Source organism: Vulpes lagopus, chromosome 23, assembly GCF_018345385.1.
Source record: "Vulpes lagopus strain Blue_001 chromosome 23, ASM1834538v1, whole genome shotgun sequence".
Classification (NCBI taxonomy): domain Eukaryota; kingdom Metazoa; phylum Chordata; class Mammalia; order Carnivora; family Canidae; genus Vulpes; species Vulpes lagopus.
In genome coordinates, this window is record NC_054846.1 from 51,371,543 (window position 1) to 51,396,916 (window position 25,374).

The window sequence follows — 25,374 nt, forward strand, 5'->3', positions numbered from 1 at the left end:
CTTCCAGAGCAGCCAAGTCCTCAGCACCCAGTGTAGAGTTTCCTGGTCCCCCGACTTGACCTTCAGAGAGCCGTCAGAGCGACATGTCTATACAAAGATTTCCTTAATGTTCACCTCATCTCCTAGGTTGCAAGCTTCCCCCACCGAGGCACCATCACGTGCAAAGGTACCTGGCACCGGGTGGGTGCTCAAAACAAGGTGTGTGAGCAAGTGAAAGAATGCATTAGTGAATGAGAAAAAAAAGAGCATCCTTAGCAGAGCAAACCGAATCTCAGAACACAGGGGTGGGGGAAAGCCGTGGCACGAACCATCGGGAAACAAATCATGGTTTCAAAGGTCTGCAGCGGTGAGGCCACCACCAGGCCATCTGTTCCTTGTCCGAGCAGGGAGAGCGCCTCCCTGCCTGGTGCCTGTGGCCCTGACCAGGCCTCGCAGGTGGCAGCCAGCACCCAGGCTGCACTAGGGGCCCGCCCCACGGTCCCGATGCGCTGTGCTGGGAGTGGCAGGCCGGAGAGCCGGGACCGTGCTAAACCTGGACCGTCATTATCTCTTGCCCAGATCGCTGCACCGAGCCTCCTCCTGGCCATCACCCATCTCCGGGTTCAAGGCCTCCTCCTCCTCCAGTTCACATCTTTGCATGAGGTCAGTCTTGGGTTGCCCGTCGGTGTGAGACTCTCTCTACGATGTTGCTTATTAGCCTAGCAGGAGGTGCTATAGAAACTGCTAGAAATACGTCCCAGAGTCAGTCCTTGGGATGCCCCCTCTACAGCAGCCAGGGAGAGGCTGTTCTGTACAGTGGTTAGGATGGAGGACTCTGAAGCCTGACCTTCTGGAGCCTCCTGGCTCTGCCCCTTGCTAACCACACGATCCTCTCTGACTCTTTTGTGCAAGTTGGCGCTGTTAATTGCAGCGACTGCCAGGAGTTGGTGAGGGATTCAGGGAGGCGGTTACACAGAGTACCCTAACCAGTGACTGCACACAAAGTCGTCATTAAACTCAACGAGCACTTGCCAGTACTACTGCTAAGGGTAGGGCTGAGATGGGCGCACGGCAGTCCCGACACTTCAGAGCCACGGCACAACACGCCGCCAGAGCAAAGGGGAGAGCGATGAAGGGGAGAGCGATGAATTTCCCTTAAGGAAACGGGAAAGGGCAGAACAAAAAAGTTCATGTTGGAGCTGGACCTTGGATGATGAGGTTTTCTGGGACAAGTCATACAAGGTAGAGGGGCAGCATGAGCAGGGTGGGGAGGTGCAAAGGTGCATGCGGGGGCCCCTGGCAAATCGGGATACTCTTTGCTCATTTTCAGATACTAACCCAACACATTTTTTTAAAAGATTTTATTTATTTATTCATGAGAGAGAGAGAGAGAGAGAGAGAGTCAGAGACACACACGAGAGAAGCAGGCCCTACGCAGGGAGCCCGACTCGGGACTCGATCCCGGGTGCCCTGGATCAGGCCCTAGGCCGAAGCCAGGTGCTCAACCTCTGAGCCCCCCGGGCGGCCCTGACCCACCACATTTAATCTCCTTTATAAATCACGTTTCGTTTCAGCCTCTCGCCTCTCAGGCAGGGAGCTCTGAGGCTTACTGGCCGGGGCAGGAGACAGGTGTGCGTCTGGCCCTGACGCAGGGGCTGTGCTGCCCCTGCCGCTCACGTCTCCCAGGCCCACCAGTGCTGCACCCGGGACTCCCTGCAGAAGGTCCTAGAGCTCCGTGCTGAGAGCTTCCTCTGGCTGCAGCAAAATGCTTCGCCCCCCGCATGGGGGTTGGGGGTGTTGAGAGCCTGGGAACAGTGCCCAACCAACGACAGACTAGAGTTGGCGAAACAAGGAGGCTTCCTGGGAAGCACCTCAGAGGTTCTCAGGGGCTGAGCCCCGGCTGCCCGCAGCATCGGCCTGCCCACGATCAGGACCTCACCTATTTTCAAATTCTCATTTCCTCACATTCCTGCGGGGATCCCCGGATCACCTGACAAGCGACTTGCACCAGCTTCTAAGTGCTGTTTCCGGGGAAACCAAACTAAGCCATTTGAGACTTGAAAGTCCTTGCTACCGAGCTTGATGTTGCTGCTACTTGCTTTGTGAGCAACCCCTGCCCACACCATACCTCATTCTTAATAAGGGGATGGTGGGGGGGTGGGGGTTGCAGACATGAGCTAGTTGAGATGAAATCTAGGAGTCTCCCAATGCCAACACTGTGTGCCTCTGACTCAGTCCCAGCTTTGTGTGGGTTTGGGGCAGGGAGTGGGCTGCGCAGGTGCACTAGGGTGGAGACAGCACACAGAGAAAATCACCGAAAAGTAGTTTTTAGAGAAATGAAATGGGTTTGCCATGAGCAATAACGGCATTAAGAAGCTGCTTTGGGCTGTAAAAGGGTGATGTTTAAAAACAAACGGTACTCTTAAAAATACCATGAAGAAACATCTTTAAAAGTGATCTGTAAATTGAGCTTGGACCACAAAAGCACTCAATTTAATACGTGAGACTCGTAACTGTGTCCCTGGGTGTGAGAGTTCACATCAGTTAAAAGGTGGTGGAAACTGCTGGAAGCCCAGGCAAAACAGGGTCACTTTTCCATTAACCTAGAACTCGTGTCTCTAGACTTCCAGCCCTAAGTAAGATTACTGTAATTTCTCCTTTTTCTCCAGGGTGGAAAGTTGGGAGAACTTTAAAGGTTATATATAAATATAAATCCTAGAGACTTAAATTGAGCTAGTAACAGTTTGCTTTCATATTTCAGAATCAAATCTCAGCTTTAGCTCAGGCTCACAAAGTAGAAATGTCATATTTGTTCCTGTGGTCTTACATAAAATCTACAACTTTCATTTCAAGAGGAAAGGAAACCCCTGCCATTTTTGCCTTATCCCCTGAATAGAAGACAAAAAGCCTGATCCATCTCTTGGAACAGATTTTTGTTTTTTAAGATTTTATTTATTTATTCATGAGAGACACAGAGAGAGAGAGAGAGAGAGAGGCAGAGACACAGGCAGAGGGAGAAGCAGGCTCCATGCAGGGAGCCCGACGGGGGACTCGATCCTGGGTCTCCAGGATCACACCCTGGGCCGAAGGGTGAGCCCCCGAGGGGCCCCAATTTGCCTTATCCCCTAAGTAAAATACAAAAGCCTGATCCATCTCTTGGAATGGTTTGTACATAAATTTTAGAATCAAGCCCCTCCAGAAAGGGGAGAAGCCTCAGGGGTCAGTAGCTCAGCCCTCCATTGCCTCCCAGGCCAGGTCATATTTTCTCTGACTCTCTGATCGGCCTCCGGGGGCAGGTAAGTCCCATGAGCGTCTGCCTGAATGCCTGCAGTGACGGGGGACTGCCTCCTTACCTCGGAGCCCGCAGCCACCCCAGCACTACACAATTAGAAAGTCCTTTCTTTCACCCCCTAAACTCTGCATGCTGCATTCCCACCCACTTACACAAACAAACCCAGCAATGTGAAAATAACTCCAATGGTTCATCTACTCCAAAACTATACCCCTGCTATTGGTGATCTATTCTTCAAAGACTAATTCCCCAAACTGGAAACTCCCCGAAGAAGGAGAAATTAATCTGGAAGGAGAAGTACATGAAGACTGAGACTGGCCATTTTAGAGCTCTCCACAATTGTTTTATAAGGACGATTCCACATCCATCACTTCCTGTAGTTCTCAGGTCCACTCTAGGATGTTGGATTATTTCCAAACGAAAAACAAGCGCAGAGGGGGCGCGACGTGCCCAGGCCCCCGTCACTCAGTAGCGGGGGTGGTCCTCCAGCCCGGACAGCGTCACCCAGCCACATCACTCTATACGCAGCACCCTTTGTGATACTAAGCTTCCAGGCCCAGGGAATAGATGTTCAAAGAATTGACGGTCCAAGCAGAGGTCAATCTAATAATAATAATAAAAAAAGGCAGGCCAGTAAGTTATTGCAGTATGTTCAAAAGGAGTGAAGGGAGAGGAAGGAACAAACAGAGAAGGAGCAACAGATTACCTGGTGCAGGTGGGAGGTATGTTCCCACACATGACATTTAATTTGGCTTTTGAGTAGCAAGTAGAGATTTCTTTGCAGAAAAAAAATGCCATGTATCATGTTCCAGGCAGAAGAAACAGCACAAAGCAAGACAAGTGGGCAGCACGGCCTGGCACACCTGGACCAGGGTGAGGTGCTCGGTGTGGCCGAAGCGCCAGGTGTGAAGGAGCGAAGAGCAGAGCAGCCTGGAGAAATTGGGAGAGGCAATGCCAAGGCCATGAACGGCGCTCTAGATTGAGCAACACGCTGAAGCCGAGTGGAACAGGGTCAGGGAGGCTGAGGAAGGGCGACGAATAGATCCAAGGAGCATCCTACTGCTTAGGAAGGTTGTTACGGCAACAAAGAGGAAATGAAAGGGGGCACTTGATGGGATGAGCACTGGGTGTTGTGCTATATGTTGGCAAATTGAACTCCAATAAAAAGAAATTTTAAAAAAAGTGTCAGAGGCAGCTAGGGGATGGTAGTTTATGGGACTGTTGTGCTATCACTGGAAAGACATAAGGAAGAGCTCCCAGCAGGTGCGTGGATAAACACATGTATATACACACACGGGGATACCATCTAACATAAAAAGGTATGACATTTTGGTACACGCTGCCTTGAAAACATTATGCTCAACGAAATAAGCCAGACACACAAGGACAAATGTTGTAGGACTTTGCTTACATGGGATGCCCTACAACAGGCAAGTTCATGGAGACACAAAGTAGAACAGAGGTTCCCAGTGGGTGGGGAGGAGGGGGAAGAAAATACTTTTTAATGGATACGGAGTTTGGGTCGAGGACGATGAAAATGTTTTGGGTATAGATGGTGGGGACGGGTACACGGCGCCGCAAATGTATTTAATGCCATTGAATTGTGCAGTGAGAAGTGGTTAAAATCAATATGTATTTAGACAAAGTAAGGGTTGGCGGGTGGGTGGTTATATGGTAAAGCAAATACAGTAAAATTGTGAGTTCAGATTGGGGCACCCTGCTGTGAGGTGCGAGATATCCTGCTGGAATTGCCTGAGTGTTGTTTGCACCTGCGGGTCTGCAGCCTGGTGAGGTCAGGGCTGTAAAACATCATCCCTGCTTGGGAAAGTAGACCGACCCCTCAGCGCTATACTGGATCTAGATTTGTGCTGGGGGTTAGGGGAGGGTGCCGCCCAGTGCTTGAGTGATTTCTGGATCGTGAGTCACTGGAGACTTCATTTTGTTGGGGTCACCCGGGAAAGGGGAAGGGTGGAGCTTCTCTCTGTACAGCGAGGCTCCAGAAGTCTTCTAACAGGACCTGGGGGTGGGGAGAGGCGAGGACAAGGACAGGCCCCGCTGCTGCGGTTCTGCGGGGCGGGGGGCGGGAGGCGGCCTTCAACTGTCAGCCTCACAAGGGACTCTCCTACCTGCAGAGCCCCCTTGTCCCAGGTCCCACCCTTTCCGGGACAGCCCACATCCAGTGACTAGTAAGGATACAGGCACAGTCATTTCACCGGGTGTGAGACAACTCTGATGGGTCACTTCAGCTCGACAGCCCCTTGGGGGCTGCAACCAGGCCTACATCACAGCCCAGCCTCTCCCTGTGCCCGATCCTGGGTCCCTCCTCCTGCTGCCGTGGGTCCAGGGCATTCCCTCATAAGCATCTTGCCCTCTGAACACCAGCCTCAGAGTCTGATTCCAAACTGTGATGAACCAACCTCCTTTTAAAAAAAGATTTTGAAGGCCAGCCCAGGTGGCTCAGTGGTTTAGCGCCACCTTCAGCCCAGGGCCTGATCCTGGAGACCCGGGATCGAGTCCCACGTCGGGCTCCCTGCATGGAGCCTGCTTCTCTCTCTGCCTGTGTCTCTAATAAATAAAATCTTTAAAAAACATTAATTAAAAAATAAAAAAGATTTTGGAGAGAGAGCATGAGCAGCAGGTGGGGGCAAGGGTGGAGGGAGAGAATCTTCACGCCGACCTCCTGCTGAGCACAGAGCAGGATGCAGGGTTTGAGCTCACGACCCTGAGCTGAAACTAAGAGTTGGACGCTTAGATGACTGAGCCCCCCAGGGGCCCCCCGACCAAGCTCCTTGACTTTACCTAGTCGTGGTCCTTGCTCTAATCACGAACTCTGCTGACTTCATCTCTGAAGATGGACCCTGACCTCCGCCTTCTCCATGTGGACGGGTGAGTAGCTAACAACTGCTTTCTGTTGTAGAAGACCGAGTGTTAGCAGGCGCCAATCAATCCAGCTGGACAAGTTACAAAAAGACTCTCGTGTGCTCAGCAAGTAATTCCATCCCAGCTGCCCCCCACCCCCCACAGCAGAAGCCATTAGACCCTGTGGGTTTTCTTTTTTCCCTCCTGCAACCCTGAAGTGTTTGCTGACACTTGAATTCTGGTAATAATCGCTGTCCCCTAGCCATGTTTCTGAGTCTTCAGGTAAATTCATGGCTGTCCCATTTTCCGAGTCAGATGTTCTAATCAACTAATCCATTCTAAACAGCCTTGCTTCTGGATATAAAAGGAAAAGATAAAACAAACATCTTTAAACCTCAGGGTTACAAAATTTCACTAGAAAAAGTTCCCAAAAGAAACACTGGACAGTCACGGAGTATAGGTTTTATTAATAAAAATAAATATAGTTGAGACTTCTATACGTTGGCACGAATCAAATGAACCAAGACTGAGGACGAAAGATTGATCATTCAAGGCATCTTCGAGGGATTTAAGTTCTTGTTTTGTTTTGCTTTCGGTTGAAGCCCAGAATATTAGGCAAAGCGCATCTTGCATTGTACTCCGATCTCAGAACACACCGACTGCTTAACAAGGATAGGGATGCATAAACCTTTACAAATAAAAAGGACTTCATTTTTTTTTTTTTTTTTTATAAAAAGGACTTCAGAGAGATTCATTCCCTAAAATCGTAGCAGCCCGCTTAACAGCAGCAGATGTTTGCTGAGCACTGTGTGCCAACCCCCGGGCTAAGTGTTTATACGCATCACCTGTTGACTCCTCTGGGCCCACCTGATACACACGCGATCTCCGTGCGCCACGGTGTGAAGGACGCCTCCCTCCCACAGTTGTGCAACATGCAACCCTGGGGACACGTGGCACCGTCTCTTCTTCCGATGAGAAAATGGAGGCAAAGGATGATTGGGCCCCTTGCCACCAGCTGGCACCACTGGGGCGTGATCCCCACGGGACGGAAGCCTGCGGCCTTGACGAAGGCGGGGCTCTTACCCCGCTACCCTGTCCCTGTCCCTGTCCCTGTGCTGGAAGACACCAGCCAGCCGGCGGGTGTCCTAGGGTGGCCCCTATTAGCTGGCGCCGTCCTTGGCCTGTTCTCAGGGCTGTTCTCCCTGCCCACCCTCCGCTGCTGCACGTCTCTCAAAACCCAAGCATCCTCCAAGGCCCAGCCCCAATGCCTAAACTTCCCCTGGACCCTGCCTTCTCTCAGCAGAATTAACCAGATTCTCCCTTTGTCTTCGCAGGGCTCTGTACCTAGATACTTTGTTTTTCCCGAAGTAGAAGAGTAACAGCAAAATGTTTAATAAATGCACCTCTAGTATTTTTTTTTTTTTTTTAAAAGGGAGCACGAGCAGGGGCAGAGGGAGAAGCAGGCTCCCTGCTGAGCAAGGAGCCCCACGCGGGGCTCGATCCCAGGACCCCGGGACTGTGACCTGAGCCGAAGGCAGACCGACTGAGCCACCCAGGCCCCCACCTCTAGTATTCCTAACAGTGGCTGGGGGACAGGGATTTTTCTTGCTCCTGGAGACAGGGAAGAAGCATGTTCTCCAGCCCCTTTACTTTCTACCAGCCCCCATCTCTTTTTTCCCCCTCATCCTTCAGCCTCTAGAGTTCACAACTGGATTTGTTTATACTTATTATTATATTTTCCATGTTGGGAGTGTAACTCACCTCGTTGTCTCGTTCTTCTCAGGACTCAAAGTTCCTCAAAAGCAGGGCTGGTGCCCCATTCATCTCTGCGTCCCCTTTCCTCGGCACCTAGGACTGGGCCCTCCACAGATGTGCTCAGTAGAGTTCAAGGGATGCTCCAGTGTCCTACTAACGTTGTGTGCCGGATACGTATTTCTATTTGCCTTCTTTCAGGGAGAGGAAGGCGCTTACCGAATATATAAATCTACGGGACATAATCCAGAATGTTAAGTTCAAATGTTACTTATAGGATGAAATATGTATTAGCCCATTTCAAAATGGCTGCACAGAACATACAAAACCCTGTATTTTAGCTCTTTCATTTGTGCTGTGATTGAAGAAAGGTTTCTATTTCAGAGAAGCACCACCATGATCTTAAATAAAATGTGCCCTGATGTCTGTACTGGGATAAGTCTCACATTATAGGTTGTGCAACATGATGAAGATATGCATTCTAGGGGCGCCTTGGTGGCTCAGTCATTAAGCGTCTGCCTTTGCCTTGGGTCGTGATCTCAAGGTCCTGGGGTTGAGCCCCACGGTGGGCTCTCTGCTCAGCAGGAGCCTGCTTCTCCCTCTCCCTGTGCCTGCCACTCTGCCTACTTGTGCGCTCCATCAAATAACATCTTTTAAAAAAAGATATGCATTCTAATAAATATGGGGTGGAGGTGTATGATATACCAAATTATCCTATAAAGGACTCAGGTAGTCTAAATGCACTTGGGCTTCTCTCATGTCAAAATTTATATGAAATTAGAACATTAGGCCAAAGTTATTTTATCCTTCAATGTTTAACCAAATCTGGAGAGACTAACATTTACACTGACAGCTCAACTCTTCAGACCAGCAAGTTTGTCCGCCTAGACGGAGCTAGAAGCAAACGAAAACTTGTACTAGTCAAAGCTGATGATGTAACGCCAACACTTAATGAGGTCGCTGATGGGACATTTTCGTTGTTTTAGATGATCATTTCACATTGGTGACCTGGTCCCCAAGCCTACTCTATGTCATAAACAGAAAATTTGAAGAGGAAAGAGAGATTCTGGAATAATGAGATGTGCCAATTGTCAGCAAGGTCAGGACAGACACCAAAGTAGCATCAATGCTGAAAATAAAGAGCCATAATCACGTGGAGGCAGTCACTGCAGGTACGAAGTCTCCCCTCCCCACCCCAACAGCTGACATCTGAAGTCTGGCACATCTGCGTCTGTACGGGCTGATGGAATACCTGGTGCCCGTACTGGTGAGCCAGAATCAGCAAGAGGGCACTAAAATATATTCAGTATCTTCTAGTTCAAGCAGGTTAGGAAGTATGTGATAAATTTAGATGTTCCAGTCAATAGTTAAAAGAACAAATATTTTAATGGAAAAATAACAATTTTTTGAGAAATTCAAATATTCAGAACTCACTAGGGTTCAAGTAGTGGGGGTTTTACTATTTGGAGACTTTATATAATGGAGAATGTAAAGCCCATCCTGACAGAATTTTCTTTAAAGGCAAACTTCCTAATACGATCAGATATCACTGCCTTTTCTAATTCAGATTCAACGTATATATCACTACTTTATAAGTTTGTTCATCTCAATAGACTTAAGTACAACATACCTTATCTCAGAAATTGTTTACGGGAGGGGTCCTAGGTGGCTTCGTCCGTTAAGTCTCTGGCTCATGATTTTGACTCAGGTCATGATCTCAGGGTCTTGAGACTGAGCCCCGTGTCGGGCTCTTTGGTGGGAGTGGAGTCTGCTTAAGATTATCTCTCTCCCTCTGCTCCCTTCCGCTAAAAACTATCATTTACATGGTATGAACAATCCTACAAAGAGACTTTCAGATGAGAGCATGATGGTATGTGGCTGAAAATAAAAGGGATAATCTGATCTTTATGCTTCCTTTCCCCTCCAGTCTTCACACTTGGTTTAATAATCAATATAAAGACTTGCAATTTATATGTCGTGTGTCTTTGGCAAGTAGCACCACTTGTATCTCAGTTGTCATTATTCACACCTGCCAAGACTTCAGGTCTCACTGGACACATTTTCTCGTCATATCTTGTAAACATTAGGAACTTTAGAAAGGCTACATCCTTTATAATCATGTATAACCCAACAAGCCAGAGCATCATTCAGTGTTTCCAGTTTGCTATTTTACCTTCTGACAAGTTTTATAAAAGTGAAGGGAATGAAACTAACTTGCATTGCATACAAGATGTTGCCCATACAAATGCCAGAAAGGAAGCAAAATGAACAGCCTGAACATATGGCAGTGCGCTGACAGTGTAAAGAAACCAGTTCTGCGTGAGCAACAAGGAACATCTTGAAACGTACAAGACATATGTGTTTTAGGAAGAAGACTGAAGTGTTTCATAATAAAAGCAGGACAAAGTGAACCATGAGTGCTGAACAAAGTTTTAATTAAAAATGGATTTTTAGCCTTCAATGTGAATATACAATATGCTTCACAGATGGATTTTCTATTTAAGCCTTACCCAAACCAAAAAGTAAGTGAGACAAATAAAGCTTCTGAAAATGGCACAGAGGCTAAAATGTACGTAAATAATAGAGTGTTCTGGTACAAACAAACAAGGAAGGAAGAACACCCTTCTGTCGTCTATTTTCTGCTTGCACATTGCGTAAGTAGATCCTATAACCTGCCTTCAGTGCAAACACGCTTCTCCTCAGTTTAAATGTATAAGAGACACATGGAACTGGGAAACAACCTACATGTCCAACCATAAAGGAATGGTTAGGTCACTTCATAGTTATCAAAGCAACATTAGATAACTATTGAAAATACAATTATGCATCATTTTAGAAAAACTAAAGTGCAGGCATTAACACTGAAGTATTTAAGATGACAAAATTTAAAAAACTAACGACTTCGTAGAAATGCATAGGATATGAAAATAAAACATACAAAAATACAAGTTATCTCGAATTTTTACTTTTATGTGAGCAAGTCCTATACATCTAATTTTTACATAGTACTGCTTTTTAAAACCAGAAAATAATATTTGAGAAGTCCAGTTAAAGCTGAAATATGTACTTAGTGGATATGAAATAACAATGATTCTAGGTTACCAGAAAATGTTTTTATATTAATCTCTGATGCCTGAGCAATGGCAGCCCTTATCTGGATAGTTTCATTCTTGACTGAGGCAAGAAGGAATCATCCCCAAAGTTCACTGGTTATAGACAATGAATGACACACAGGCATCGCACAGACTGAGGATGTGACAATTATGCTTTCTGTGCACACAGGGTCAATGGACTGTTCCATTTTTTCCCTTGGGAAAAAAAAAGCCTAAATCAAACATCAAAGGCTATCTAAATCTCTTTCTAATGCATTTAAACAGCATGAGTTTAGGCTGAAAAAATCTCTGGCAATGACTTTAGTGTTTGAAAGTTATCTTGATGCCAGAAAAATGCTCTTCTATTACAAAATATTTATTTTTTTAAAGTTCAACTAAAGAATTTTATACGGGATCTTTAAGATGGATCAAAAGTAAATTTAGCAACAGCCTTTCTGACTAGATTTTCTGAAGGTTTCGTTTCACTTAGAAGACACATTTATTGCCAGTACTGGCTGCTGTTCTCAAGGAGAACTTGCCCAAAACTCTAGCTCCAGGCAAGGGACCAACTTGCTGTCCCCAAACAATAGTTAACCCTCATTTCCACACTTTTCGGGTGCTCAGTATTTTTCCACTTAAAACTTTTCTCCTTTCCTACCTCTTTCAATCCAACCCATCCTTCAGCCTGAACTCATGTCCCTCCTTTGTATTCATGAAGCCTTTTCAGATCAATGGCACCTGTTCCTCCATCTTTTGAACTCCTACTATTCATGGATTCTTCAGCAGTTATAGATTCCTCTGTGGTATCTCTTATCGTGATCTTTTCAAGCATTTATGCCATCTGCTAAAGTAGACTGAAAATTAAGTGGGAACGTTTGAGAATTATTATTATTTTTTGTCATCTATAAGTGTTTACCCTGCAAGTGCGATAAATACGCTGAAAAGTGAAAAACAGACTACAAAACCCTTACTCGTCTGACTCATGACCTTTGGGATGTCAAGTGTATCTGCGTAATGATACTAGGAGAAGGAAATGGCATTGTTTGAGCACCTAAAGATCTTTTTTGGTACGAGGACACAATTCACAATCTATAGTAAAGCATACTAAGAAGGGCCTCAATGTTATTTCCATATACATTTCATCCTCATCTTGGGCCCCAATTTTACCGTGTACCCTTATATGCTAACTATACTAAACTTCCCGCAGGTCCCGGGATAGGCTGTGCTTTTTTTCATGTCCCTGCAAGTTCTGATGCCCTGCCTCTCCTCTTCAGATAAAATCACTTATTAAGACTGAGATAAAAGGGTATTCCTTTGTGATGACTTTCTTTACTCATGAAGGAATTGCTTCCTCTTTCATGCCCCTATAGCACCCACTCAAACATCTCCCTCATCCATTTATAGTGTAGAGTTCCACTACACTTAACATTTTAGAACATACTATATTTATAACATGTTTGTGAGAGGTCAGGATGTGTCTTATTTATATTTGCCCAATGCCACTCACCATAACTAGTTCACAGTAGGTACCCAATGCTTGCTAACGAGTACATAGATAAAAGAATGATCTTGGTAACTCTTCAGATGAAGGGAGAAAAACACCCTGGTATTTAAGTTCGCCATGGATAACCCAAAAGGTATATAATTCATATGGGAATTAAGGGCCAGCCTTTATCCTTCTTGGAGCTCAAAACATTTCGTGCCTAAAATATAAAACTATTCAGAGGATAAAGAGGTTAGCAAGATGACAAGATTTTAAAAAAAGGAGGGGGCACCTGGCTAGCTCAGTCAGAAAAGCATGTGACTCTTGATCCCGGGTTTGTAAGTTTGGGGCCCACATTGGGTACAGACATTATTTAAAAATAAAATCTTCAGAAAAAAAATAAAGGAGAAGTTTAAATCAGCAAAATAAGCCCTACATGCTCTTTACTGCAGAGGAAGCTGTGAAGAGGTACATTCCAACCTCCAACGTGTGTTCGAACCTCCAACCTGGGCAAGCATCACAGTCACCTCAAGAGACTCTTAAAAATACAGTTACATTTACTGCATCAGGATCTCCAATGGTTGAGATATGGAAAGTATTTTTAACATGCTTCCTATGTGATTCTAATCAGTCAGCGTTTGGAACCACTGAACTGGAACTGGAACATAATCGAAAGTTCTTCCAGCTTTCAACCTGGATGCTCTATTGTCATGCATATTCCACTACTGCGATGAATATTAGCTTTGTCTAGGATATTCTACTTCTGAATCCTATATATAAGGAAAAGTTATTTCCAAACTACGACAATTTCTAATTATTCATGGTAACTAGATTGTTTAAACTAGATTGTTTAATTCCCACAGAACTTTTTTTTAATAGAGCTGCTAACAGGTTACAAGTTGGCTAATTTAATTTCCCTTTCTGTGTTAATAAGCAGATGAACTGGCCAAGAGGTAGGAGCAGATTAGGGTGCAGGAAAAGCAAATTTTGCAGATTTTCACTAATATGTAAGCAAACAACAAGCCTCCTCCAAATATATAAATGAATCAAACATTATTTCTGAAAAGTCTAATATTAAATCTAACGCCTAAGGGAAATCAAACAATATATAGTGGGGAAAATTCTACAGGATATTTATGAGAAAATACTAATATTTGGGCTTAAATCCTAGTTTAGCCACTTATACTCCCACTGTAGGACTCTAAGAGATGCTTAAACCAAACCTGAATCTTCTCATTTGTCAAAAATGGGCATTATCAACCCAGCCTCACCTAATTTATAAACCTGTTATGGGGAGATACAATAAAATAACTTACATAAAAATGTGTGAAAATAACAGGCTACACAAAATACAAGATATTATTTACCGTAAAAGTTTAGTGAAAATAGTTTTCCAAGGCTTTGAATGTTTGGTAGATAAAAATTCACTGAAGTCAAATATTCTTTTTTTCCATTTTCCCAACACAAACACTTGAAAATACTTCCTAATTCAAATGCTGGCATCTTTTTTTCTCATTTGGCGAAAACAATTCTCCCCTTGGGTTTCCAGTGGAACTGAAATGAGTTTGACTGTTTTTGTTTAAGATTATCGACGAGAACCTCTCCAAATTTTGCAGCTTCTATGCCAAAACACATTCTTTATGCAGCACAGTTGTAGGACTATATCATATGTGAACAACTGCTGGGCCACAAAGAAGAAACAGGATAGTATATTTTTTCTATCCTTTAGGAAAATGTGAAATATTTTTAACATGGCTTTGTCCAGTGGCAGATTTCTTTCCAATAGAACCTTTTATTTAACAGCAACATATTATTAAAAACAGGGAGAGGGAGCTCTACTGTTTCAGAAAACATGTTTCACTTGAGTTTGATAGTTAGCTACATCATCATCATCACAGTAATTACCATTTACAGAGCCCTTACCACGTGTGCTAGGTATGTTTTAAGCCATTTATATTAACTAATTTATTTATTTATTTATTTATTTATTTATTTATTTATTTTTTAAATTTTTATTTATGATAGTCACAGAGAGAGAGAGAGAGGGGCAGAGACACAGGCAGAGGGAGAAGGCAGGCTCCATGCACCGGGAGCCTGATGTGGGATTCGATCCGGGGTCTCCAGGATCGCGCCCTGGGCCAAAGGCCGGCGCCAAACTGCTGTGCCACCCAGGGATCCCAATTTGTTAACTAATTTAATCTTCCTAATAACCCCATGGGATGCATAACAGTATCTTCATTTTACAGATGAGAAAACTAAAATGTGAAGAAAACAGTTATTTTTTCTAAGGTAACACAGTATTAGGTGGAATTTCAATCTAGCAGTATGATTTCAGAGACTGTATCTAACCACTAGACTATTTTCATGGGCAGTTCATATGCAGTAAGATACAGTAAGTAAATATTCATTAGCGAGCATTTTCCAAAAATATTTAAGTATATTTAAAATTTAACTTTGTTTATATCTTAGGTTGAGATCTCTAAAGGAAACTTTTATAATTAAAAAATTTTTAATTTCAGACTTCTAAAGAATTACCTGGTAAACCTAAGATTGGTCTTTTTAAGTAAAATATATACATGTGCATATGTATGCATGTGTACGTGTGTGTGTGTGCATACACTGGTATCAAACAGTGTGTCTTCTCAAAAAGGTAACTGTTCAGTCACATTCATCACAAATTCTTTTTTTTTTTTTCATCACAAATTCTTAAGAGCTACAGAGATGTTTATCCAGCTGAGATGATCTAGGGCTACTTCTGTTGAATTAGGGTAATTTACTCTAAGTTCTGCCTCTAATATCCCCCAAGTTAAAAAATATGTAAAAATTTATAAAACACATCTGTGTTAATTCTAAAGCAAATGAAGGACAAAATAAACTTCCTAGGATCAAAATTGGTTTTATAAGACATATATCCAAACTAAATATAGTTTTACTTCAAAAATAATACCTTCACAGGTACGGGAAGCCACATAGAGAGATGAAATGGTAATGTTGTCAGACGCTGAAGGCATGTGTTTAGTTTCACTTGTAAAAGCTACATAAAATGCACACTGTATACAGTGTTAATAGGATTTTTAAAAATAGAAATAATGATGTTAAGGCAGCTGTCTATGCCTGGGTGGATTTCTGCACAAAACAATAAAACTAATGACAGGGAAAGAGTATTAACTCATTTTTAAGCATCTACTGCTTGTCAAGTACAATGCTAGTCACTTTGCATAATTTACCTAATATATTTGCATCATTTCCCTAATGTATTCTTCATAATAACCATCCCAGATAGGTATCATTCTAGGTATCATTCCCCTTTTAATAATAAAAATAAGGCTTGATACCTCCAGATAGCCCCACAGTACAGAACTCAGGTATATATAGCTCTTTCCATATGCTGTACAACCTGCACAAATTAAATAACTTAGTAAATTAAAAGTTATACCAAAAATCTGAGTAATTTGGTTTCATATCTTAAGATAATTTTGAATATTTTTTACATTTATTCATATAGCTCATATTCCACTTTTTGCTCTCTAATCAGATCAAGATTTTTCAAAATACTACCTTTATATTGGCTTGGAATTTTAGTTGTTATATTCTTTATTGAACACCATGCACTGTATGAGGTGCTCTACATGCATGGACTCTTTAAATTACCATAACCAGGGGCACCTGGCTGACTCTGTCAGCACAGCATGTAACTCTTGGTCTTGGGGTTGTGAATTTGAGCCCCATACTGGGCAAGGAGAGTACTTAAAAATGTTTTTTTTTTTTTTAAATAAATGATCATTTTGAAAATATATTCTATTTTACAAGTGAGAATACAAGTTCAGAGAGTTTAAGTAACACAGAGGTGACAAATTTAGAGAAAGAAATCTGAGGTCTGTTTAACTTTAAAACCAGTATTATTGCTATTGTGCTAGATGGAATATTTTTGAAATTGCAAATTCCTTTTACCAGATCATTTCCAAAAAGCAACTATGATAGTGCTTCATATATGTCAAAGAATGCACACATTTATTTTTCCTATTTAATTCTAACAAGTCTCTCAAGAATGGAGGGCAATGCTTACTATTTCACAGGTGTGACAAAACAAGGTTCAGAAAAATTGTGGAGGAAGTGCCTTTTCTACTATGCAATGATGCTGTCAATCTCCTGGAAGTAGAACGTTCTGAAGACTTATATATATAAATCCTTCCTCAACACTTTGTTTGCATATATCACTAGTTTTACTAAAAAACAAAGACACCCCAATGAATAATGAGTTGCACTGATAAAAGTCTCTAACAGAACACTTATTCTCAATTCTATTACATAGTTCAAGGACATTAAGTGTTTTCTCTCACCTTACTTCTGAACTATACCATACACTAAACATCTTTAAACTTCCATTGCAACAGAAATATAGTGATGCTCAAAGTCTATTTTTTTTCTGGTATTAATAGAGCCACCTATGCTCTATTTTTTTTAGTATTTGTTTGGGATACCATTTTTCCATTCCTTTACTTTCAGCCTGGGTGTGTCCTTAAATATAAAGTGGGTCTATTGTAGATAGCATATGTTGGGTCTTTTATTATCCATTCAGCCACTTTACATCTTTTGATTGAAGAATTTAATCCACTTACATTTAAGGTAATTATTGATAGGAATGGACTTTGCCATTTTGTTGTTTTCTGTTTTATAGTTCTTCTGTCCCTTTATTTTTTTCTTGCTGTCTTCCTTTGTGTTTTGTTAATTTTTGGTAGGGATATGCTTTGATTTCTTTCTCTTTTTATTCTGTGTATCTTCTTTCTAGATGTCTGTGTGTGTTTTGGGTTACCATGTGGCTTGTTAAAATGTCCATACCACCCAAAGTGATCTACAAATCCATCACTCTGCCTATGAAAATCCTTATGGCAATTTTTTTACATTACTAGAAAAATAATCATAAAATTCATATGAAACCTTTAGACCCAGAACAGCTGAAGTGATCTTAAGAAAGAACAAGGAAGCTGGAGGCATCATATTTCCTGATTTCAAACTAAATTACAAAGCCACAGTAGTTAACATAGTATTACACTGACATAAAGACAGACCTGTAGCAATGGAACAGAGAGCCCAGACACAAAGCAACACATAGTCCAACTGATTTTTGACAAGAGTGCCAAGAATACACAATGGAGAAAGGACAGTTTCTCCAATAAATAGTGCTAGGAAAACTGGATATTCACATGCAGAAATGAAGGAAGGAGGGAAGGCACTAGAACCCCTACCTTATACCATACACACAAAAAAAGGTGGATCAAAGATTTAAACATAAGACCTGAAACTGTAAAACTCCTAGAAAACAGGGAAAAACCTTCTTGACATTGGTCTCAGCAAAGATTTCTTAGATATGACATCAAAAGCAAAGGAAACAAAAGTAAAAATAGACAAGTGGAACCATATCAAAAAGCATCTGCATGGTAAAGAAAACAATCAACAGAACGAAAAAGGCAACCAATGGAATGGGAGAAAACATCTTCAAACCAGATCTGTGATAATACCTTTGTTAATAATAAAGTTACAGTTATAGAAGACGAGTAAGTCCTAGAGAACTACTGTATGACATGATGCCTATAGTTAACACATAAAGCGACACGAGGAAACTGGAATGTGTTGGATATGTCTGCTATCTTGATTGTGTTGATAGTATCACAGGTGTTTGCATATGTCCAAACTTATCAAATTGTACATATTAAAATAGGTAGAGTTCTGCTTATCAATTATAGCTAAGAAAACTTTTAAAAAAGAGAAGTGTTAGTGATGCCTGAACATGTGGTTACTCAAAGAGGGTAATTAGTGCTTCACAGAAAGCACATAGGGTCTTTTTACCTGGAACTATCCCATTCCTTTCATACACTTCCACCAACTTCTACCTTAGCTCATGAAATGCCCTCTTTATTCACTTTTACTGTTTGGATGTTGGGAATATGCCCTAGGCTTTACTGCATTAATGTTAATTAAATTGGGGTTGTAATCTACAGCAGTTCTCTGAGGGACACTAGCCCCACCGTTTAAAAATGTTATTAACTGTAACAAGCTGAGTTTTTAAACTACTTATTGTTGAGAGGCAGAACTGCGTTAGGTTCAAATTTAAGCTTAACCATTTACTGGCTGTGTTTATCACTCGCCAGTCATAGCAGTTTGACCTATAGCAGTCTGTAGAACCAAGATTACTTATATCTACCCAAGCTCATAGGGTTGTTGTGAAGATCAAATAATATAATGTATTGATAAATCACCAAGTACAGATGGTGGCCCTAAATAGGTATTACTTTAATTCTCTTACTCTAAGAACTTTAAAGATGACATTTAGATGGGGAGGAGAAGTAAAAAAACTAAAAAATTACCCTCACCTCCCCCCATACCCTGTAAACATTCATATAGTATATAAATTAGAGGACGCGTTCTCTCCATCAGGCTCATTTACTTGAATTGGCATAACTTGAATGCAACATACTAAGTGTAAGATATTAGTCTAAAAAAACCTGTAATTCATTGAGACAGTTTTGCTTAAATATTCATATAATACCTTACTTAATACACTAACTCTTAATTAATCAAGAGAGCCATAGTTTCTAGAATGAGTAGCTCATTTACATCTGAAGGCTAGAAGATGGAGAATTACTCAATCCTTCTGTCAAAAATGTACTGCTTTGTAAATGACAAAATATTTAAGGCACTTCTTGGGAACCATGAAATTTGCATTTCATGGAAGGGATTTAATTAAACTCCATTGGTCCTGCCTAACCCTGTACTTATCACCCCTTGCAGCAGCAGAGGAGCTGGCCCTACTGACCTGATCGCTGTAACATCTCGGTTCATTTGCTGAGAAACAAACAAAAAGGCCATCATATGATTTTTTTCTTAAGAGTACTTTTTTGAAAAATAGATTGCACTACATAAACACTAACTCTCCCAAATGATGAACTATTTCTTTCTTCTTGAGGACCATGGTACAACTAGTATTTTTCTCTTATCTTTTCCTTTGTATCTCTTTTTGGCTACAGGTACAGATAAACTAGATGAAAGCAAGTCTTATCAAATCTTCTTGTTTCTTATATCCAGATAATTAGGTTTGGTATTGTTTTCAGTGGCCCTTAATGTATTTTTTCTTTCATGCAATCATTCAACAAACATTGTACAACTACTCTGTGCCACAGATACAGAAGTAAACAGGGCCCTAGACCAGTAGAAAAAGACACACAAGAAAGGTATTGATAATTGCTTGTTAAGTGCTATAATAAAGATATGCCCAGATTGTGGGGCTGGAAACACAAAGATGAGGAAATACTCCTGGGCTAGAAAAACCTACATCAAACATAATGAGAGTAAAAATAAGGAAATCCATAGGTACACTCATTGTTTGACCCTCTATCAACAGTCAAAATAAGCTTCTTGAGTTTAAGAATCCTGATTTATCTCACTAATGCATGTTCAGTTCTTTTGTGGTCTATAAAAATACAGCAAAATGTACTTTCTTGAATATCTTATACACAGACCTTTTCCCCCTCAAAAGTAGTTATTTTTGGTAAAGAGAATAAGAGCTTAACTAATTTTGTTAACCTGTAGAGAACAAGGTAGGTGTGACAGTATATAAGCTCATATCTGTTCTGTGTTGGGTTATTTCTCTTACTTAAAAAATCCTAGTGATTTTCTAAGGCTTATGCTGTCCCGGCCATCTAGATAGAATACTAGCTAATTTCAGTTACTATCTCTGTCTGAAGTATATGACATCTTTAAGAATTAATTAGAACCTCCTTTTCATCTTTATACCATTTCTATCATCTATTATAGTATTTCTCTCACTGTAATAAGTAAATGTCAGTTTCCTTCCACAAACTCGGGTCAGGAACTGTTTTTGTATATTTCTGGTTGATCAGTCAGTGCTGTGCAGATTGCCTGGAACAGAGTAAATCTTCAATGATACTTATTAAATGGATGAATATTCACCAGTTCTGGTTGTCTAAGAAATTTTACATTAAACTAAGTGTACCACTCATAATAACTCCTAAGAGAAAGCTGGGTTTCCTCTCATCTCATTATGCACATGAACTTTTGGCTATTTTTCCTAATTATAAAAGAAATATAATTCTATTATTTTTCCTAATTTCTAAAAGGGTAGCCTTCTAACATGTTAACCACCAGGGCCTCAACAATAAGGAAGAAATGCCACTGCTGGAGGTTCACTCATGTCAGGGTACCTATTATGGTCATGTACAAATTAGGACAAGAATTCTCTCACTTCATTATTTTTATCTGATTTCAAAATCCATTTTCTACTTTTGAGTTCTCCCAAGTTCTAGATCTTTATTTTTAACTGATTAGTAGATATTTCCCTCTATCCCACCTTCACCCTCATAAAATCTGATCGATATTTAGTTTATTCCATGTTGCTTTCCTATTCTCAAAAGTCATTCCCATCTTTCAGTGTCCAGCTCAAAGGTCACCTCTTTCACCAGTGCTGCTCCAGGCCTGTCATTCTCCTTGCAGTTCTCTTATTGCACTCAACATATCCTCCCAAAGCTTTTGCATCCCTGCAGACCATCTCCAGTGAAAAGCACTTGGGAGTTTCCTGAACAATCATGCTCTCCCTTCTGCCCCATTTTCATCCTTTTGCAAGTTCTGCACCAAGCTAGAATGCCCTATCCCCATTTTTGTAGTCTTCTACTGTAGAAGTTTACCAAACCACTGTAAATGTTAAATACATTGTAATTTGTCTTTTTCAATAGACTCTTCACACTTGTGGGAAGGTACATTTAACAAATTTATACACATCAAACACAGTGCTCAATAATATGTGACAAATGGGTAGATGAATGCTTTGAATGTGTAACTAGCCTAAGATTAAGGTAAAATTTTAAAAAACACACAAAAATTGTAAAATGGTGCAGTCACTTTGGAAAACAGTTTGGCTGTTCCTCAAAATGTCAAACATAGAGTTTCTGTATGACTCAGCAATTCCATTTCTAGGTTTACAAATGAGAGAAATGAAAAGATATGTCCTCACAAAAACTCATACACAAATGTTCATGCCAGTGTGTTCCATAATGTCCCAAAAGTGAGAATAGTAAAAATGCTCATCAACTGAGTGTTGTGCAGCTGCATTATGACTATTATTTAATGATCAAAGGAATGAAATACTGACACGCATTACAACATAGATGAACCATGAAAACATTATGCTAAGTCAAGGGAGCCAGACACAAAAGGTCACATATGGTATGATTCCATTTATATGAAAAGGCAGAAGAGGACAGAGACAGAAAGCAGATTACTGATTGCCAGGAGGTGAGGACAGAAGGGAATGGGGAGTGATTGCTAACGGGTTCAGGATTTCTTTCTGGAGTCATGAAATATTTTATAATTAGCTAGTGGTAATAGCTGCACAACTCTGCGAATTTACTAAAAACCATGCAATTGTATACTTTTTAAAGGGTAAACTTTATAGTATATGAATTATATGTCAATAAAGCTATTATTGGAAAATGAACACAATAATGAGAATGCTCTTTCTGCTCTAGATTTTTAATCAGGGGCTTAATCTTTCAAGTTACAATATAACTCTGCTGCTTAGAACTGGTTTATCTTCCATGTTAATCAATTACACAATTATAGAAGTGTTGGAACATTAAAAGTCCCTTCTAAATTAACCCCTTCATCACCTAACAGATAAAAAAACTGAGCTCCAAGAAGGATGATACATGACTTGAACAAGGTTGTATAACTAGTAGTGGGACCATGCAGACCTCACTCTGTCCAAACACACACCTCTTTTATCTCAGTTGAATTGACATCTTCTTTCCTAAAATTCCCAGGTGCCTTTTTTTATCTAAAGGAAAATACCTTATAAGGAAGAAGATCAATTTATCTTTCATACTACGTCCAGTAACTATTACTAGATTATAAGAAATATTTTTAAAAGGCTAAAGAAATAAACAACTGCAACTTTCTGCTTCTTACAATGAGAAAAGACAACTATTCGAATTTAAAGGGTCATAGTAGTAGTTAGGGACAGCAACAAAGACCACTCCTCCCCCCACCCAGGGAATGGAAATAGACACTAAGCCAAGACACAACATATATGGAAATTCACACCTGATCCTTCAGAGAGAAGTCAAACATAATCCATAGCAAAAATGTCTTTTAGAATATCATATTCTGAAGTTCCCCTTTGAGACCTATTTTTTTTTTTTGTGGCCTTTGTATAGCCGATGGCAGATATAGGTGTAATAGATAATTTTTGATGTACTTATTCACTCGGGAGATTTCCTAGGACAGTGAAATTTTCTTTGAAGTTCATTATTTGTTATTTTACCAAGCAGGATCTTTTAAATAGAAGAATTTCTCATTTGTTTCCACATGTAAAACAAAAACAAAAACAAAACATGCTAAGTTTCACTGACGATATTTTTTGTTAAAAAACCCGAAAGCATTAGTCAATGTTGACTCTTAAATACCCATTGTACAAAACATCATCCTACAGCTTACAGCTAGGGAGTAACTCAGTGATCGCATGTATACCATTTCCTTGCTTGGTGTCAGGGACCTGAGGACAGACTGCACATCTGAAAGGAAGTGCGGGTAGCTGAGGGGGTGAGTGGGAGGGGGGAGGATCGCCATAATGACAAGTACTGCTACACACTTACTTTAGGAAGTCTCAGGCTAATTCAAAAACTATTTAATGAGAACTAACTATGTGTCAGACTCCAGACCAGATGCTATAGCCAAACAGGTTTATGCTAGGATTTCTAGTGCCTCCAACAGGCTAGTGTTTACTATGACTAGAACAGTAGTGTGCTTGGACAGCTCCAGTTTGGAACCGCTGTTCCAGTATCAGTAGCACTACCTTTGGTTCCGGCCATCCTACCTATGACTCTCTAAGTCAGGGAGTGTGAGTCTAGTGCAAAGATTTTCCTCAACTTATGTGACTAATGAAATACCTGTATCTACATTCCTACAGCCATCTCTCAGAACAGAGGTCCACAGAACATGGTTTGGGAAATGCTGATCCACTTTATTCTCTTCATTTGATAGCTGAGGAAAGTAAGGCCCAGAGAATTAAAGAGAGTCAGCTGGAAAACGGCCAGATGGAACTAAAGCCAAAGCCTCTTGGCCCCTTTCTTTGATGCACTTTCCAACACATCACAGATGGCCATACCAGAACACTCTTAACATGAAGTTTAAAAATCCTATTATTAGATAACAGGTATTATATATTTTCTCCTAATACAAAAACAAGTCACTCAACTTTACATGTGAATTTCAACTTAAATGAAGTCACACTTTCTTCCCCTTTTAAATCATAACTACAGAGTTAACCAAAGGTGGAGTCAATGAGAGAACAGTACCTTGTAGTCAACTCTTAAACCTTGTAAGCCAAGTTTACTGATTTTCTATTCTCTGCTTTCCCTCTGCTTATTCTGGTAAATATGAGGTAACCGATTTCTTCATATCTTCAAAGACTCACTGGCCTCGCAGGTGTGTGTATGGAGGGTAGAGAAAAGCTAATTTTATCAATTACCAGACTTCCCAGGACAATACATTCTGTATAATATTTTACTCTCCTTTATGGTTCCCAGTTCTTTTAAGTAAAGATACTACTTTCCTGAGCCATTCTGTACTTATGAAAACTCTAAAGAGTTTAAAATTACAACATATTCCCTTTATTCTCTTGGAGTCTCTACATGCTTACTAATAAAAGCTATTTTCTGATTCTGGTTGCACCAAAAGGTATGGCCTTAAAAGAAAATCACAGAAAGAATTCTATTTTTAAAAATCAGTTTTTCACATTTTGGGTCATACATGGCCACTGCTATTTCTAGCTAACTGAATTGTAGGTAACTTAGTTCTTTTCGAGAAAAGGAAGTGAATGACTATATATAAACTTTAAAAAGAAAACTGTATCTTACTAGCTAAGAAGTGCAAATAGTCTTTTTTAGGGGGGAGAAATGAGAAAATACCAGCTAAAACAGGGTTTAAACTTAGGAAATTCATTTCTGTACAGTATATCTTTTTGCTCATTACCAAGAAAAGGGAGTTAATAGTAATCTTAGACAAAATAACCAGATTAAAAGAAAATCGCAAAGTGGTTAAAGCAGAAGACCATTTCTAGAGAGAATCTATTGTTGGATTTGTAGGAGACCTGAGACGTGTGGCTGAACATCATTCTCATAATCAGATTGGAAGTTGTAATTGTGATGTAGAGCTCTGACTTTGAGAACAGAGCACTCTCTCCTGTGATTAAAAAAAGAAGACTGCCTAGAATAATTTACCATTTGAAGCAATGAACTTATTCACTTCTAACTACGGTACTCAGAACCACCTGTTAAAAAAAAAAAAAAGAATACAGATATTGATCACATCAAACGTTTTCATTGAGAAGTTGACACAGACACTCATACAGTTTATCATGGATGGTATCAGAAGCTTTCCTGTGTATGAGAAACGGAACTACAGGCCTTTTTGTATAAGTTCCTGTATATCTTGTCCATGCTGTTCTCAAAGACGGGTCGGTGGGATTTTCCTTTATAAGAGGCTGACCTGTTGGACCAGTATTCACCATCATCCAAATGGAGAGTGCCACGTGGCCGCTGAAATGAGCTATAAAAAAGGATATAAAATATTAAACTGGTGAAACTCAGTGAGAGGTAATCAAATATTTACTGAGTACTCTATGGGTGTGTGATACTCTAGGCTGTGAGAAATAAAAGACAAAAAGGTCTGTGTCTTCAAGAGTGACCCTATTTGTATGAAACTATTACAAAACAATAAAATGAAAAATGTGCAAGAGAGACAGAGTTACAAAGAATTCAGAGGGGAGAAATAATGTGGTAAAAGCCGAGTGCAGACACTGTGGGATGGCCAGTCACCAGAGCACCGGGCCTCCGAAGTCAGGCAGA

At 40.8% G+C, this 25,374-nt stretch overlaps 1 protein-coding gene across 4 annotated transcripts in view; it reads right to left on the reverse strand.

Annotated features, from left to right (window-relative positions):
* Positions 1–17,190: 17,190 nt before the first annotated feature.
* Positions 17,191–25,374, reverse strand: part of SPATA6 (spermatogenesis associated 6) — a 145,593-nt gene continuing 137,409 nt past the window's right edge. For all 4 annotated transcript variants that reach the window (XM_041738805.1, XM_041738804.1, XM_041738803.1 and 1 more), the window contains one exon: positions 17,191–25,075. In XM_041738805.1, the coding sequence (XP_041594739.1) occupies positions 24,895–25,075 (181 nt within the window). In that variant the 3' untranslated portion in view covers positions 17,191–24,894. The remainder of the gene's footprint in view (positions 25,076–25,374) is intronic.